Source organism: Pleurodeles waltl, chromosome 2_2 (assembly GCF_031143425.1).
Source record: "Pleurodeles waltl isolate 20211129_DDA chromosome 2_2, aPleWal1.hap1.20221129, whole genome shotgun sequence".
NCBI lineage: Eukaryota > Metazoa > Chordata > Amphibia > Caudata > Salamandridae > Pleurodeles > Pleurodeles waltl.
Genome location: NC_090439.1, coordinates 509,450,497 through 509,469,114, shown reverse-complemented (window position 1 = coordinate 509,469,114; position 18,618 = coordinate 509,450,497). Strand labels below are relative to the sequence as shown.

Below are 18,618 nucleotides of genomic sequence, written 5' to 3'. Positions count from 1 at the left end.
TTATCACTCCTGTTTTAGACACATTTTCATAGTTCACTTTATTTGTTTCAGCAAACGCTCACGGTACAGTTGCAGAATGCTGAACATTTGAGAAGAGCACATTGACAGGGGCATCTTTTTGTAGCGTGTACGTGTGAGTTCTGTAGGTAGAGGCTTTAGAAATGTCTTAGTGCCCCATTAATACCTTCCCAACCAAATTCACACATATCTTGCTCCACATATGCATGATTCAAAACAATTACACATCTTCTGTCCGAGTAGAATGCTCTTTTTAATGTGTCCGCACACAGAATATGAGGTCAGTGGAAGGTCACTTAGAGGGACTGATCTCTTGAACTCACTGTACCAAAGATAGTCAAATGTGCGAGTCAGAACTCGTTACCTACACACGCACATGGCAATTTCTACATCTTTAAAGTTGCATTCTTCTGTCTCAGCAAATCCTTTTAGAAACTTCACAGCAGTTTAAGTTCCAAGTTTTATTCCAATTTTGCTCATTGTGTAATCCCCCATAAGAATATGTGCCTTGATAAGAACACGGGCATCTCTGGGTCAAGTTTCTTGTACAGAACATGAAGCGGGATTAAGTGTCTTTTCTGGTCTATTCCATAACGCATCCAGGGCTGATAATCCTTGACGTATGAACATTGCCACAAATCTAAGTAGCACAATAAAAACATCTGTGTCATTTGACAGTACAATGACAGAGAACCATTTTGAACAGCCACTCAATATGTGGCACAACACGAAGGTCGGCTTCCTCCAATTTGGTGTTAAGTTCTTCAACAATATGGATATCTCCCTCCAGACACCAACTCATTATTGGCAATCATTACACTTGCAATAATTGGAAATTCAGTGTTCACTGAAGCATCAGCAGTGTTTTGGCGAGTTAACTTTTCCAAGTTCATCTTGTTCGCTCTTTTCCTAGCCGCTCTGACTACTACTGAGTCTGGTGGAACCTGATGTGCGATACAGTCTGGGTCTGTAGGGGCAGGCTTATATTTTTTGTCAATTCTAGGGGTGGTGACTTTAGCTTTGACAGGCTCATTAAAAATTTGCTCAGCATGTTTAACCATTCCAGGCAACACTGGGAGACACTGGTACCTGCAGTGAGTAGAAGACAGTGTGTTAAATAGAAAGTCTTCCTCCAGGGGTTCAAAATGCATAAGCACTCCATGATAAGCCAGTGCCCTAGAGACTACTTGGGTGTAGGCAGTAGTGCGTTCTGGAGGATAAGGTTTAGATGGGTAGAGGTCTGGGTCATTGTCTGGAATGGGATCAGGGTCATAGAGATTCCATGGGTCTACTGTATCTCCATGTGAATATGAGTGTTTTGGAGAAGGCAATGGTGGTGGACTATTGTGAGGTGAAAAAGAAAGCTGTGGAGAGTGAGGAGGAGAAGTAGGGAGAGGTGCAGGTTTCTCCTTTTGTTTCTGCACTTTTGCTTATGGTTGAACAGAGTCTAACTCCTCTTGAAAAGCCAGCTTTCTTTAATCTTTAAAGGAGGTGCACTCATCCATAACCTATAATATTGGCTCATTCTCAGTCTCTTCTTCAGAAGCTTTGTGAGATACCTGCATGGGCTTTGAGATTTGCTTTAGTTTTCTCAAAAGTCCCTGTTCCTCTGTGTAGGAGGATTTTTTCGGCACCAAAGTTTGGATCTTTTTTGTTCCCGAAAAAGTAATTGGTTGTTTTGGTTCCGAAACAGAGTGTCAAATTTTTGACTCTGAGGAATGAGGTCGTTTACTGGAGTCTGAGGTGGAAGCTTTAACCAATTTACTCAGCTCCGATGTGGACCAAGGAGTGGCCTTTTTCGGCGCAGACCCCGAAGGTCGGTCGCCAACAGTCTTTTTTCGGGCCAACCCATGGCCTTCCGGCAGTGGTGTACCCAAGGCCTTCACATGTTTTTTATGTAAGGGTGTAGGGGCAGATGTACTCACATACTGGCCAGCTGTGATGGGTCTATCGTCTTCGATTCTTGTTCGGAGTCGGTGTCTCGGATTGAGACTGCTGTCTGCGCCTGCTCTTCCTCCATGACGTGGAGATGTTCGGTGCTTCTCGACGCCATTTCTAGTCTTCAGGCTCTGCGATCTCTAAAGGTCTTCTTTGATCGAAACGATCGACAGGCTTTGCAATGTTCCTCCCGATGGTCTGGAGAAAGGCACAAATTAAAAACCATGTGTTGGTCTGTATATGGGTACTTCGCGTGGCATCGAGGGCAGAAACTAAATGGAGTTCGATCCATCAGGCTTTCCATGCGGTAGGCCCGAACAGGCCCAAGTCGGGCGCACGCGCCCCGAAGGGCGAAACGAAGGTTCCGACGCTACTACCGGTTCGGTGCTAGATGGGAAATGCAATCAAAACAATACAGACATATTAACAGGTTTTCCGATTCGAAATCTCAGAGCGAGAGGAAACACGTCCAAACCCGACAGCGGAGAGGAAACAATCTAACTATGGAGTTGATGCCCATGCGCACTGTAACAGAGAGGAGGGGTCACTCGATCCTGTGACTCCAAAAAGACTTCTTCAAAGAAAGACAAATTGTAACACTACGAGCCCAACACTAGATGTCGGAAGAGATATGCATAGCATGTGTATGTGCAGCTACAAATACCACAGAATATTTTATATATATATATATCCGGATTAGCAATGTTAACCCAAGCTAAAGTACTTCTCTAATGATACAAAAATACAAATCGAAAATGAAAATTTCTGGACAACAATTTTTTTTAGGGATGTATATAAAGGGGCCAGGACCAATAGCAGCTGTGTTATTTAATTCCTTGTTATCAGGTCTTTTCCCATTTACCTTGTTAGAACAATATTGAAATTAAAGAACTGCAAATATCTTGGTAAAACGCCCAACCTTGAAGGGAGAGGCCAAGAGAGTGGCATGCATAAATCCGGAAAAGCACCTAACAAAGAATGACTCCTTTTCCAACGCTTGAAACTATCCTCTCTTTCAATTTCACAGTCTCTGGGATTTTGTATCCCTAGGATACCAAAATATGCAGAACCTAAATCATCATCTGATATGTCATTGTTATTAATGCTTAGTGGCACTCCAGCTTCTTCCATTTATACCAGCTCTGTGTTTTTTTGTGTGTTTTTTTTTTTATTTTTTTTTTTACTTTGCTGAGTTCCATGGTTCTATTTAACAATTAAAAGTTCTGTGCGTGAATGTGTTTCCATCAACTGAACGTTCAGGCTTAGCAGGCCCCTGTGAAACTATTTCAGAAAGTTATTTTTTATCAGAAACTTTATTACCTTATCCGGATAGTTTAGAATGTTGGCAGTTCTTGTTTACATACCTTTTTGTTTCTAAAGTAGATGTGAATTTGTACATTTGAGTTCCATAAAGTTGCTGATCCATCAGCTCCAAACTGTGGTTTGTTGCTACACCCCCATTGCTTGTTCCCCTCTGACACCCGACCGCCCCAGCTGTGTCAGTGTTGCTTCATCCCTCCCACCTTCTTGTTGTAGGCGTTGCTCACCCCTCTAAACTCCACCCCCTGCATACACCATAACAAAAAAAGTGGGCAGCGCTGGCTATGTCACAGCACTTTTTTATCTAATTTTACTTTTAGCCATAATGCGCAGCCACGCTGCTGTACAACACGGCTAACAGACATTGGCAGAGCCAATAGCTCTAGCATAGGCTGGACCAATTAGCTTTGTCAAAGCTTGTTTAAGGATGCTTTCATCCATGAAATGCAGTGGGATGACGTAAGCAATGTTGGGCAAACCTGTTAGCCAACGCCTAAAGCCAGCTGAACCACATAAGTTACGAGCTAAAAGGGGCTCTCCGAAAGCCCCGTTTTTTTTTTTATATCTATGTATGTATATGTTTGTGGAGTGTGTGGTGTGTCGTGTGTGACAGCAATCTCTCTCTCCAAAAAACTGAAGCGGTCTCTAGGTGAGATGTAAAACAAATGAGGATTTCAATACTGATTTTCTGTCCCATTTTGACAAATTTTACAAAAATAAATGTAATATTTTGACCAAACAAAGACCAATTATTTTTACATTAGTGATGTAACAGAAAACCAGAATTCAGTTTACCTCTTTAAATTTCTGTCAATTTTTTAATATTATGTTGCTCATTCTCAATTAAATACATTTTTTTTAAAAATAAAAATATATCACCATTTTTCCTGGTTTTTCAGACTTTGTTTGAAAACTCGGAGCACGGTTAACCTTCTAAACCCAAAAAGACATCTACCTTGGGTCTGAAATCAGTAATTACCAACACTAGACACTGTGACCTCATAAAAAGATCTACAGAAAGTGGTTGTGAGTGACATGGGCTTTTAGAAACGACCTAAGCAAAGAAGGCTTATAGCCTGTGTACTTATAACTGATATTAATTAATGTATTCAAGTTTAACAGTGGAAGATCACTACTTACCTTGCATTCCTGTGAATAGTCTGTCTGGGGGCAGTCTGGTATGAAGTTTAGGAAATCCTAAATAAAGAAAAAATAATTACCAAATTAACTTGCAGACGTAGTGAATATGACTGTAACACAGTAAACACGGTCTCTTCTAGCCATACAAAACTAATGCAGAACAATAACTGACACTGTCTGCTTATAAGTGAGGTACTCACTTTCTTGTAAAATATGGTCTATTGACTACTCATCTAGAAAGATTCTGGGGTGCTCAACAAGATCTGATAAAAATGTTCATATGCTCTCAGGAAGGATCTAAGCAGCACCAAAAGAGATTCCACCTTCAGAGCGGCACATAAATCCTCAATGGTTTTCCAAAATGAAGTAGAATGTATTGTGCCTGGCAATGTCTCAGAGTGATCATCTGCATCTTCTTCTATCATTTAGAATTACCTGATATGTTTTCTTCTCAGAGACCACTGTAATTAGTCTCCTGACAAGTACTAAATATAATTATGTATGTTGCCTGTAAACACTGAGGGTCACAGGTATATTTTAAAGTTGTGCTCCTATTGCGATGGGTGGCTACAATGACATCAACTGTTGTTACCTTCTGATAATAGAGAGATACAGTCCTTTTAACCTGAACCCCTGCAGATTCCAGCTTACTTCCCTCTTCCTCCCCCACACAAACCTGTATAGTAAGTCACGACTAAGCCCTCCAATTCCAACAACTGTAAGTAGTATGCATGAGTGTGCTTGGGAACATGAGAGGTGGGATACCCCTGGACTGGGGTTCCCCATGTCCCATGCTTGATGCAGTGTATCTTTATTTTGTGTGTAGTAATTAGCTCATTTATTAGGGTTTTATAAAAGTAAAGCACGGACAGGACATTGATTTATTATTTGATACTTCTGTGTTTTACTATGTTAATAGATTCTAGCTTGCACCACTTCCTTCAGTAAGTCTTGGACTGCTTGGCAAAGGTGAGAGTCAGGTGCTTGATGAACAAGTTACTTCCCTTCGGTAACGAATTATCTGGTAGAGACATGTTCTAGTTGCAGATTTATTACCTTAGAATTTACCTCAGACATCAGTCTGGATCCGGAGATTTTTCCTTGAGCAGTACCCCTGCGCAACTTTAGGTGGCAATGGTCGACTCCGCGTCTGCTGTGGTCATCGGATACAACGTTGCGGGTCATATATAGGCGACACCCCGGCACGTTGACATCAACCACTCCCTCCCACCTGATGCAACAGATGTTAATGAAGCTGCAATTAACCTACACTGCTGGCTCTCAGACTGCGCCGACAACATAGCCCCCCTTAAGAAATTCAGCAGGGAATTGTCACAGCAAAACTCCCAAGTGGTTTACGCCAGACTTACAGGAATCCAAGCGCAAAAGGCACACAATTAGAATGTAAATGGAGGTTCAGCAAATCCACCAAAGACGGCAAAGCCTACTAAAATGCAGTCACCATGCAGCACCAGAACATCAGTGAAGCCAAAAAAGTTACCTTTCAAGCATGCCTCAACACCAGCACTCACAACAGCAAAGAGCTCTTCGTCATCGTCAATGAGCTCACGAACCCCGGGGCAGACACCTCATCTATCCCTCCCTTGACCCCTGCAACGACCTTGTTACATCCTTTCACAGAAAGATTCAGGATATTTACGAAGGCTTCAGGCACCAAAGTCCACAAGCACCGATCACCATCACGGACCTACCACCCCACAAGATACTGAACTCCTGGACCCCCATCACTATAGAGGACACCCAAAGACTGATGAACTCCATCCACTCAGGTGCACCATCAGGTTCATGCCCTCATCACATCCTGAACTTGGCCAGTGCCTTCACAGCACCGTAGCTTGGCCAAACCATCAACCTATCCTTCAAGAACGCCACATTCCCCTCAGACTGTAATCATGCCCAAAATCAGCCAACTATTCAAGAAACCTACAGCCGACCCTAGGACGCTGAAAGACTACAGACCCACCTCTCTGCTCCCTTTCCCAGCCAAGATAACAGAAAAAGCCATCAACCAGCAACTCACAGAGTTCCTCGAGACAAACCATATTAGACCCTTCCCAGTCCGGATTCAGAAGCAACGACAGCACCAAACGCACACTCTTAGCACCGACAACATACGCATCCTACTGGACCGCAGAGGCACCACTGTACTTATCCTCCTCAACCTCTCTGCTGTATCTGACACCGACTCACACTCCACCCTCTGCGACACACTGCATGACGCCAGCATCTGAGACAAAGCCCTGAAATGGATCAGGTCCTTCCTCACCAGAAGAGCACAGAGGGTCAGGCTACCACAGTTCACATCAGAACCTTAAGACACTTGCTGCAGAGTGCCCTAAAGATCCTCACTCAGCTCAACACTTTTCAACGTCTAACATGGTCCCGCTCGCTAAGATCACCAAACTAGAAAAAGTAGGCAAGGTTATGTATTGACTTACATGAAAGGGCATGACCACTTTAGGTAAAAAGAGGAAGCCCTGGTACAGAGCACCACCTTGTCAGGGTGTGGATGGAAATAAAATGTGGCTTTGAAGAAAGGGCCTGCAGCTCACTCACTCTGCGAGCAGGAGTGATGGCGACCAGGATGGCTGTCTTTAGAGTAAGAAGCCAAAGTGGATAGTTATAAAGTGGCTCAAAAGGACCACACATCAGCAAAGAAGAAAGAACCAAGTTCAAATCCCATTGGGGCATTATGAAGGGAGAAGGGTTAAACATATGGGTAAGACACATCAGGAATAATTCCAACAATGGAACATTTAAGCAAAGAGGAAGCCGAGATAGCAGACAAATAACGCTCGAGGGTGCCCAGAGCAGAGCCCTGCTGGCTAGAGAAATAACAAACAAAATGACCTCAGAAAGAGGGGCAGAGAGGGGGTCAAAAGACCTGTCTGTATACCATGGAACAAATTTGTTCCAACAACAGGCTTATACCATTTTGGTGGAGGGACGCCTGGCTGCCAAGATAACATTACAGACTTCAGGCAGAAGGTCAAAAGCTGTCAACTGCCGCCACTCAATCTCCATGCAAGAAGTCGAAACTGGACAGGTTTGGGTGGAGAAGCGTCCCCTGCTGCTGCGACAGATGATACTCCCCAAGGAGCAGTGTGCTTGGAGGATTGATGGCCATGCACAAGAGCTCGTGGTACCAGACTCTTCATGCCCAATCCAGAGCCACAAGAATTACTTGGGCCCGGTTGTTTCTGATCTTCTTGACAACTCTGGGCAGAAGGGATATTTGGCAGAAAGGAGGCCTAAGTTCCACTTGAGACGAGAGGTGTCACTGAGCGCGTGCCTCCTTGGAAACTCCAATGCGCAAAACAGCTGACATTGTGCGTGCTCTGCAGAGAGAAACAGATCTAACCAAGGCTCTCCTCCGTTGCTGAAAGAGACCTTGCACCACCTCCGGATGGAGACTCCATTCGTAATCGACTAGGCATTGACGGCTGAGTTTGTCGGCTCTGGCATTCAGAGAGCCCACCAGATGTGGGCAGAAACCCCTGCCCTGCGCAGATGAACTGCGACCACTGCCATCACTTTGGTGAACACTCAAGGGATGCTGGTAAGGCCAAAGGGGAGTGGGAGACTGAAAATACATGTGGCCTACCGTGAACCACAAGTTACATCTGTGGGCAAGCAGGACGGCAATATGGAAATATGCATCCGGGAGGTCCAATGCTACCATTCAGTCTCCTGGGTCCAGGGCAGACAGGACCTGGGCCAGAGTGAGCATTTTGAACTTCTCCTTTTTGTTTAAGTTTGAGGAACAGGAGGTCTAGAAACCGGAAACCGGAAAGTATCGGGAATAACAACCACGGCCTACTTCTGGCAAAGGGACCCTTCTCTATGGCTCTCTTGGCCAAGAGAGCTGTATCCTCCTCGCGGAGAAGTGCCAAGTGATCCCCTGTCACCCGATTGTAGGATGGTAGCACTGATAGATGGGTAGTCTTGAAGGGGAGGGCGTAGCACCTTCGGACTATTTGCAAAACCCACCTGTCTAACGTGATGGATTCCCAGCAGGGCAGGTGATAGCGAATCCTGCCTCCGACCTACCCCTTATGGTGAAGCGTAACACTAGGAAGGTTTGGAGGCTGCAGTGGGAGGGGTGGTGGACTGGGCTGACCTCAGGCCCCTGATCCACGAGGACGCTGGATACCACAGGGGCGTTGTTGGGTGCACCTACTGTAGCCACGAAAGGGGAGAAAAACAGACTCGGGGGGGAGCAAGGGACAGCTGTGAGGCCCAAGGACCGTGCTGTAGCCTAGGACTCCTTAAAGCGATCAAGCGTCGAGTCTACTTGATCTTCGAAGAGATGGCCGCCATCGAAGGGCGAGTCTATAAGCACAGCATGGACATCCCCTAAAATCCAGATGTCCTCAACCAAGTGTGGCGCCTCAAGGCCACCGTCAATTGTAACCGATCTACCCAGTGAGTCAGTCGTATCCAGTCCATATTGAATCATGAATTTAGCTATGTCTCGCCCATCAGCAACCCACTTGAGAGAGAACGGCTGGTGCTTCCTCCGGGACCTGTGCCAGCATGCACGCAACCATGTCTCATAAAGTATGGGAGTAACGGTCTAAAAGGCTTGTGGTGTTCACGGACCACAATGCTAGAATGGAGGAAGAGAACATTTTCTTCCCAGGTTCTACTTCCTGCCTATTAAGCTTCTGTCAATAGATTTGCCTTGCAATCAACTACAGGGAGCTGCAAGTCAAGAACCTCAGCTTCTTTTTTGATCACTGAATGAAGGGAAAGAACTGCTGGACTAGGTGGGCCGACAGACAGGAAATTCGATTTCTATCTCTGTGGTAGTATCCAGGCACTTACTGAAGACAACCCAGGTATTTCAAAAATATGTGCCTCATCTTCTGTATAGGGTAGAAGATCAGAATCAGAACCAAACAGTTGGTATCTCTCTGTGGCATTCCTACTCAAGTAATCGTAAGTCTTCCTATGGGATCTATGGTGGGGGAGGATCTGTGGTTAGAGGAAGAGGGAGAGGAAGAGGTGGTGGTGGTGGTATAGGCTCCGTCTTTGGCTCTGGCAGAGGTGCTATTAGTGGCTTCTGGGACAGAGCCTGTGTTACATTCAGAGATATTTATCATCTTCTTTATTGTTTTAGATAACCTTCTTGTAAGAATATTTAGTTTACATATTATTTATTTATGTATCGTTATTTGGAGATTGTGCTCCGCTCTGTGCAGCTGTTCAGAATTTAGAACTCATGTTCTGGCTGAGCAGCTGACAGACGCAGAGCCACTTTGATGCTGTGCTGTGAATAAACTTTCTTCTTCAAACCACCTTCTGCCTGTCTGGAAATCAAGATATATTCTACAAAATTGGTGACGAGAGCCCAGAGCATACAGTCATCTGTTATATACACAGCACAGGTACATTTTGGGGAGAATTTATCTTTAGCTTCTGGGGCTATTGTCGATCGTGCTTCACATGCAGTTATTTCAAGCATCTAAGAAACAGTGAGTTGGGTCATTTTTTTCTATTGCAATTGACTGAGAATAGTACTTCACCATCGGTTGGATTTATTACTGCCACCTTGCTGTGCATTAAGGCAACGTTCAGCTCATCGTCGCTTTGACACAACAGTGACATATTTTAAAGGACTTTTCATCTGCGGTCTGTAATATGCTTGTTCCAGTTTACAGTGCAGTGTTAAATCATTTTAAGTACTAGGACTCATACTCTTCGCAGAAGAGATGGTTACCTTTGCAGCATGTTAAATGCATTATTTAAACTCATTTGACATGTGCTGCCTCGCGCTTTATGCTGAAGCATTTCTTTTGGAACTGTCTGAGAGCGAATACATTTACTGCCCCATGCTTCTATTGGTTTTCATTATATGCGCTTACACAGTGTTTGCACTTACTGGCAATCTGATTTATCTTACTCACGCACAACAACCAAAAAAATTGTGTGGGCAATAAATAAACATTAGGAAATTTGACCTTCCTGGATAATTTATTAACTTACTGTCAGGAGTCTGGTTTCTTCTCCTTGGATGCCTCCTTACACTTGTCTTCTCTTCTCCTCATCTGCTGGTTGTCATCAACATAGGACTAAACATTAATGGAAAGAAAAATAGGACAACCTACCTTACACTCATCTGCTCCACAATAATATACACACAGAGAGCTTGGTTGTCATTAACAACAACATAGGACTAAATATTCATGAAAAATAGGACAACCTGTTCAGAAAACAATTTGCTATACACAACCTCCAGACAAAAGTGACCACTTTATTTATGTTAACTTATTGTTTTAATTAATAAGTTCTTTTTTGCAGGTCCATTCAGCATTCTGACAACAGTGGCTAGGTTTATTTTTATTAATTTCTTATTTTAAAGTATTGTAAGGGTTTAATCACAGTTAAACATGCAGTTTGATCCTCCAGTCAAATTTCTGCAAAACAAAAGGGAACCTGTGATACCGTGGATAGGATGGAAGGAGGAATTTATAATTTATAAGAAAGCCTAACATCAGTATTGCTTTAAACAAGTACAAATGTTTTACTAGATCACAGAAGGAAGGCGATTTTCTCACTGCTTTAAGAGCCCTTTCTATGACATGCACTTTTGGGCCTATGACTGATGAAGTGATCAGAGATCAATTTGTAGTCCATGTAAAAAGTAAAGAAAATAGAGGAACAGTTATGGGTCATGGGGGACCCAAAATTGCAAGATGCCATTGCTACTGCAAAATCTTTGGAACAGCCAGAAAAATTGATGAATTCAGTGCCCAACAAATGTCACAATAGTTAAGAGGTTTGTGCTATTAACCAAAATGAAAAAAAGTGTGTGTGGTGAATAGTGCATGATTTCAAAATAGTAATGTTAAAGGTGAAAAGATCACTACATGTTACAGATGTGGTAGTACCAATCATATTGCCTCATTTTCCCAGTGTACTGCAATTGGAAAAGAATGTACTAAATGTGACCTGGCAGGACATTTTGCTCAAGTATATAGAGACACAAAAAAGAATATTACAAGTTCAAAAGCAAAAACATCATATATTGGGGAAGGCAGAGAGCGTAGCGGAAAATGTGAGTGTGGTAAACTTGAGATGTGCACTAGAGGAGTTGCATTTACCATTAAGAATCTTAATGCAATTGAGGTGGAACATGAAGTTAAAAGTCAACCCAAGTGTGTTGTAAAGGTTTAGAATGTTTGCTTGGAACTCATGGCTGATTCAGGCCCTCCATGGACTATTGTTACTAGAAGTTATTTCATTGAGAAACTTGCTGAAGTGTTAGACAGACACCAGTTAAAGAAATCTGCCATTAATGATTATAAGATATGAACTGGTTGACGTATACTTTAAAGACAGGGTGGCTCAAGTCAAATTATATATAGCTGAAAGGGGAGTAAATGTCCTTGGCTGGAATAATCAATGCAAATTGGGCATTATCCTTAATACATTTACCACCAGTGTAGTTATTGAGTTTCTCAAAGAGATTTTTTTGATAGAAGGGTACACTGAGGTGTTGATAACAGACAATAGTGTCCAGTTGAAGTATAAAGAAATGGAAGATTTTTACAGGGAATGTAAAATACAACATATCACCACAGCCTTGTATGAACCTCAAGGGAATGGACAGGTGGAGGGATTCAACTGTGTACTAGAAGAGTGGGTAATGGATGCTAAACAGTTTGGTGATGAGTGGAAAAATATATTGAGAGAGAAATTATGGTTATATAGGATAATATCTCATACTATCACAGAAGTCAGTCCTTTCAAATTATTAAAAGCGAGAGATCCTGTATCTAAATTGTGTCCATGGTGGTTCAAGAAGAGGTGGGTAAAGAAGATTGATGTGGTTGATGTTGAGGATGTGGAAAAGAAACAAAGTAGAATGAAAACATGGTATGACTAAGGGGAATGTGAAAGAACCCAAGCTTGAAGTGGGTGGTTGGGTGAGAATCCGGCTGCCAGGAACTTTGACAAAAGGCACACCAAAATATGGCAAAGCGATGAAAGTAAGAAAGGTTAACACTAATAGTTTAATTACACAGGACAGAAAGGTATGGAATGTCAGACGTGTGTCAGGAACCAGAGAGAAGATGATAGAATGGAAAAATAATTAGAGGAGAATACTCTTCTTAAGATTGACAAACCTAAATGGAATGATGGCTGTACAATAGAAAGGCAAGGATTGGAAAATGCGGATTCAGTGATGAATGAAGAGATTATTCCTTGTTTTGATTCGGTGACTTCAAGAGTCAAGGAAAATAATCGAGTGAGTCATGCACCTGGAAAATACAAAGATTTTTTTTAGTAAGCTGTTGTCTTTTTTTTGGGGGGGGGGGGGGGAGGAAGATGTGTTAAAAATCAGACACATTTATTATTATCTTTATTGTTTTAGATAACTTTCTTGTAAGAATATTTAATTTACATATTATCTATTTATGTATCTGTACACAGAGATTGTGTTTATGTTTAATTGCAAGGCTTCACTCTGTGTAGCTGTTTAGAATTTAGAACGCATGTTCTGGATGAGCAGCTGACAGACAAAGAGCCACTTTGATGATGTGCTGTGAATAAACTTTCTTCTTTAAACTTTCTTCTCTAAACCACCTTCTGCCTGTCTGGAAATCAAGATGTATTCAGACAGTCAGAGCCTTCTACTGCATCAGTGGAGGCCAAGTGAACCTAGTTAATTGTGTGAAAAATGGAGCCAGCATGGCGGGATTGACATCAGACGGTTGATTTTTTGCAAAAATGTTGAACATAGCATTTCAGAAGGCTGCTGGGTCATTGCCAAGAGCCTGGAACTCTAGTTGTGCTTGTCTAGGCATCGGTTCGGATGAGAAGGGTACCGGTGCCAAAGGCTCAGGAAGGAAGGTGGCGCTGGTGGCATAAGCATCAGAATAGTGACATCATGGATCAGGTGAAAAGCAGGTGCAGAGCCGTCTGGAGAGCTGGACCTCAAATGATCTAACTCTGGCTCCAAGGAAGATGATCCTGTTGGTGCCCAGGGATGTTTTGGAGACTTACCTTTACCCAAACGTGTTTTAATGTTTTTTATGCTTTTTTTCCTCTTGATCTCGTATGAAGAAGGTGACCTTGAAGGGGATCGAGAGTGACAACAATGTCTTCTGTCTTCACGAGCCCGGGCCACAAAAGGTTTTGGGCTGAGCTTCTGACGGCCTTAGAGTTCATACTGAGGCAAGAGTTGCAGTGCTGCGAGTCATGATCAGAGCCCAAACACCACAAACTAATAGGATGGTGGTCAGAAACAGACATCTGTGCCTTGCAATCTCTACGTGGCTTGAAGCTCGAGCGCTCTGGTGGAGCCATGATACTGCGCAAAAAATGTTTGTGTGGAAAAAATATTTCCAAAAGGCTTCGGAGAGACGGAGCTCCGGACGGTTGTATGTGCATATACTTTAATGTTATAACTTTTATAAGTATAGTTTACATTATTAGTTCTTAAGATATTGTTTACATTTTACATGTTTCAAGTATGTACAAGCTTGATGTTTACTTTCAATCCTCTAACTGTTCTTGAGTGGAGGTTCTAGATCTCACAGACGGCTGAGGCGATCTGGATTTGATTCTGTATGGACACCTGTGCCTGCCGTGGACCCGCAATAAATACAGCGCTTACTCACTCAACGTTTTATCTTAACGTTTGGAGATCTCGTTTTTTGGAGTGTTTATTTTCTCGACGTGTTCCCTTCTACAGGTGTTGAAAAAGTAACTGATGCCACTGGCCTGGAGCGGGTACTATACGGCTTCTGTGACATCACCTAATGCCACTTCCGGCACCCGCGCCATCTATCAGCGACGTGAGAGCTTTGAATTTCTAGAACCAGTCTGATGCCTTGGGTTGTTCTACAAGTGAGTAATCTGCAGGTAGGAGTAATCATCAAAACTACGGTTACTTGGCTCTATTTATAATTGAAGACACACTTTAGAACCCAGTAGAATTTGACTTTCATAAGTTATTTTTGATCTGCCCTGGATACTTACTAACACACTTGGTATCTGCCACGAGTATTGCAATACTCAAAAAAGCTACTCCAAACTTAGGGGGTCATTACAACCCTGCCGGTCAAAGACCGCCAGCGCTGTTGTGGCGATTGCACCGCCAACAGGCTGGCAGTGTAATCCAGGGAATTATGACCGCAGCAGAAGCGCTGGCGGTTTCGCCCCACATTTGCCCCGGCGGTGATAATCCACCTGGGCAGCGTTGCTTGCAGCGATGCCCAGGGGATTACGAGTCCCCGACCGCCAGCCTCAAACCGCCAGGAAAAGGCTGCCGGTTCGGGGAGTTTCACTGCCCATGCCATGGGCAGTGCAGGGGCCCCCTGACAGGGCCCCATGCAGCTTTTCACTGTCTGCATAGCAGACAGTGAAAAGCACGACGGGTGCAACTGCACCCATCGCACGGCTGCAACACCACCGGCTCCATTTGGAGCCAGCTCCTGTGTTGCGGCCCAGCAGGGATCTCATAATGACAGCGGCGGGAGTGTGGCTGCATTGGCGGCCGCCCGGCGGTAAGAGAGGGCCTTAGTAATTTGTTGATCAGAAGTTTAACAATGTTGAATCGCCCCCACCCTCCACCCCCCTTGGGATAATCCTACTAAACTAGAAATGTAAACATCACAAGATGTTGAACGAGCAAGAGATTGTCAATCTCTGCCGCTTGATCACTCTTATTCACCTAGCTTTAATTTTAGGGTCCCCTCTCAAAAAAATCTACTGTGTGTTATGCTGGGCTGTGCCAGCCAAGATAAATAAGCATACCATTTATGAAATGGTAGCAAACTTGTTCATATTACTAAAAATATGCATTAGCTCTAGTTCGGGCATCCTTATGTTCAACAGTCTTGTCTATGGAAATTCTTGTAAGCAATCAGATGAGTGGAATGAGATGTTGAAGGACACACAGTGGAGGAGGCCGGAATAGGGCATACATGAAACATCAAAAATAATTCTTGAAGGTGAACAGCAAGAACATTTAATGAATTATTGAAAATCAAGATATTACACCAATTCACAGATGTCCTATGTACATGTAGTTATAATATGGATGTATATGTTTTGTAAGCGGCAACGTTTTTTCAGTTCAGCGGACATAAATGTTCACGATAATAACAGAGATATGCATTTCTGGTAGCTTCTTCTAAAATAACAGTATCTGTGGAAAGTGAGCTTGGAAAGGAGTAGCAGGGATTTTGATAAACACTAAGGCGACAGATGTTTTCTTTAGTGGTCCAAACTTCATCACAGTTCATCATAATATGGTAGTATTTGTTCCTTAGGTTTGCAATATGCATAGAGACTCATTAGGGAGGCCATATTCAAAATATAGAAAACAACATTTTTATATGTGCATGCATGTAGACGAAACACGGTTGCCATCTTGAAATCAAAGAAAATAACATTTTCTATACTTTCAAATTCAGAGATGGCTGGCTGCTATTGTTGTCTTTACCAAAAGCAGGCACAATTTTAAAACCATCTGGCATTGACAATCCAGATGGTTTGGCGCAGAGAGGGAGGCAACAAAAGATGGGCAACAGCAGAAGGAAAAAAAAAATGCAGGAAGGGAGAGAAAAGCTGATGGGAAAAGGAGTATGGGTTGGGGGAGAAGCGAATGGGGGGGGTGGGGAAGAAGTGAATGAGGGGAGTGATACCCAGATACCAGCCACAGCACTGCTCAGTCTCAGAAGAAGCAGACAACACAACATAAATTAGAGATTGATGTACAGACACAAAGACAGAATAAGGAGTTAGGAACCATAAAGAATGCAAGCGCATGATTGAGGAAAAGTTAAAAAAGGAGCAGGATATGAACTTCTGAGAGGTGCTACATCACAAATGGCAATACCAACAAAACAAAAAAAATCAAACCCAGGCTAAACAATATATGTTCAAACGTAGGAGCAAACACAAAAATACATAAGATAGCCATCAGTTCAAGAGCAGGGAAGTGATCGAGACTAGAAAGACATACAGCCAATCATGAGCAAGGAGCTGACCAAAAGCCCCTTCTATTTATTATTGCATGCAATGCCGTCAATGACAGACAGACACTGTCTGTGGTGAGATCACAAAAGGCAATAATATCCATTCAATATTATCCATCTGAACAAGGTATATGAAGGCAACCAGTAAGAACTAGTGAGACAACTAGGAATGCACAAAGCGGTCAGAGACTCTCTCTTTTAATTCATTTATATATGGTTTTCAAAGATTCATGTAGGGAACCAATACTCCCTTTAGTAATCATATCTAACACAATCACATCTCTCAGAACAAAATGCTTACCACTGCCTTTGGGGTTCGCTGTATCGCCAAAATCCTGTTCCCAATGGAAAATTTGATGCATTTCACCTCCCCCTTGTCTTCCATCCTTTAAGACAAAGTACACATGAAAATGTCAGCTTTTGGCTACATTCAAAATAAGAGGAAGCTGTGCGAGTGAAAGTAATTCTAGAAGGATAAGGTAAGCTATATAAACTGTTAAACTAAATGAATCCAGCAGAAATACATGAATGTTGCACTGTAGTGAATAAAAGTGGACAAAAAACACACAACATTGATCATTTGTTTGTGTGAAGTACTTAGCACACAGACTCAAGGATTGAATTGACCTATGGAGGGACTATACATAGGTCATCAACTGACAGCTGCAGAAAATTCTAATTTAGGCGTCATTGAGTATTTGCACACAAGTTGTAATTCCGAATCAGGTGCAAAGTTTACACAATAATGCATCTTTTCTCTGCATAAATGTCACCTGGCACAAACCTGACAAAATTTGTGCAAATAAAATAATGCAATATTGTGGACTCTGTAGCTTTGAATGAAGGAAAAGGTACAGAAGTACCACCTTTTCCCCCTAATGTGAGGTGTGGAATGTGGAATTGGGAGATATGAACACTTTGGGGAAAAAAGAACTCCACTGTATCTTATTTCCTCAGGCATTAGTAGATCTATATAATACCAAGGACAAATAGTAGAGCATTTTATAAATGGAAGAAGCAGCCAGTCATTTAATATGTGGAACCCTAAAGTAACAGAGAGAGGGCAGTTAGATTGTGAAGTGTCTAATATGCCCTGCTCTAATCAAATAGTACCAAAGGCCATTATGAGGAAGAAGAATACTGAATAATGTATTTAAGTGTTATTGGCTCTTTCAACTATTTATTAGGTGTAAGCAATACAAGAGGAGGTCACACTCTACTAAAGTTATAAGCTTGTACAATATGAAGGTAAAGGTAGGTCACCAATCCAGAAGATCCACATTGTTACGAGTGGGGGGAGGGTGAAAGGGGGGGGTCACTGAGGTGAATGTATATTAAACCATTTTATCCATGCACATCCCAAAAATTTCAAGGGAAAGTGGTTTGTCTGCTAAAAAATTACAAACTGAAATGATGCAAGAGGTCATTCTTTACACGATAAAGCAGAGTACAGTGCAACCTCCCTATATTTCTGAAGTATTCACACAGTTTGTTATTTTTGTGTCTACACAATTGCAACTATTCAGACATTAAAGGTTTACAAACACTATTTCCAAGCGGTCTTTTCTGAGAACGATGGCTTAAATGGCACAAATAATGAATAAGGTGTTCTGTGCCAGCATGCCAGAGAAACTGTGCCTAGTGTGGTGGGCCTGTAAAAACATTGTGTGTGAGCATGGCTGCAAGGAATTGTGGTAATCCTAGAGGAGACACTTTCTTCCTCCTGCGGAAGACAGGTCTTCACTACAATACATCTCCATGGAGAGATTCACAGAGGAAAAATGGCTCACTTGGACTCCTCTTATCCCAAAATGCAGTAGCGATCAAACAATAACTAGTCTTTAACATTATGAGCTGTGAAGGTTAAATGCTGAGGGCAGAGATTCTGGATTTAGCAATGCAGCCTATCTCTCTGTATGGTATGCTCCTGGGATTAACAACCCTCTGTGGAGGTTTGTGTTTAACCATGAACACTTACTCTGTGACTAGATGTAACAAATTGAAAGAACAACTCAGCCCACTACATTACCTGAAGGAGATTGGATTTCTGTCATCGGGTCCTTTCACAACAACCCCAGTGGTCCCACCAGTCCGAACAGCAAATACCTAGAAAGGATAAAGATATGTGGTAACTATAAAGACAAGTATTTGTAACCTCACCCATTCACTCAATTACAGTTGTTTCATT

The 18,618-nt window shown here is 42.6% G+C and overlaps 1 protein-coding gene across 1 annotated transcript in view; it reads right to left on the bottom strand.

Annotated features, from left to right (window-relative positions):
- RMC1 (regulator of MON1-CCZ1) overlaps nt 1-18,618 on the bottom strand; it is a 219,715-nt gene that overhangs the window by 167,841 nt on the left and 33,256 nt on the right. Inside the window, exons 2-4 of the mRNA XM_069220023.1 lie at nt 18,460-18,536; nt 16,732-16,816; nt 4,417-4,473 (exon numbers count right to left, since the gene is read on the bottom strand). Coding sequence (XP_069076124.1) covers nt 4,417-4,473; nt 16,732-16,816; nt 18,460-18,536 — 219 coding nt within the window. The remainder of the gene's footprint in view (nt 1-4,416; nt 4,474-16,731; nt 16,817-18,459; nt 18,537-18,618) is intronic.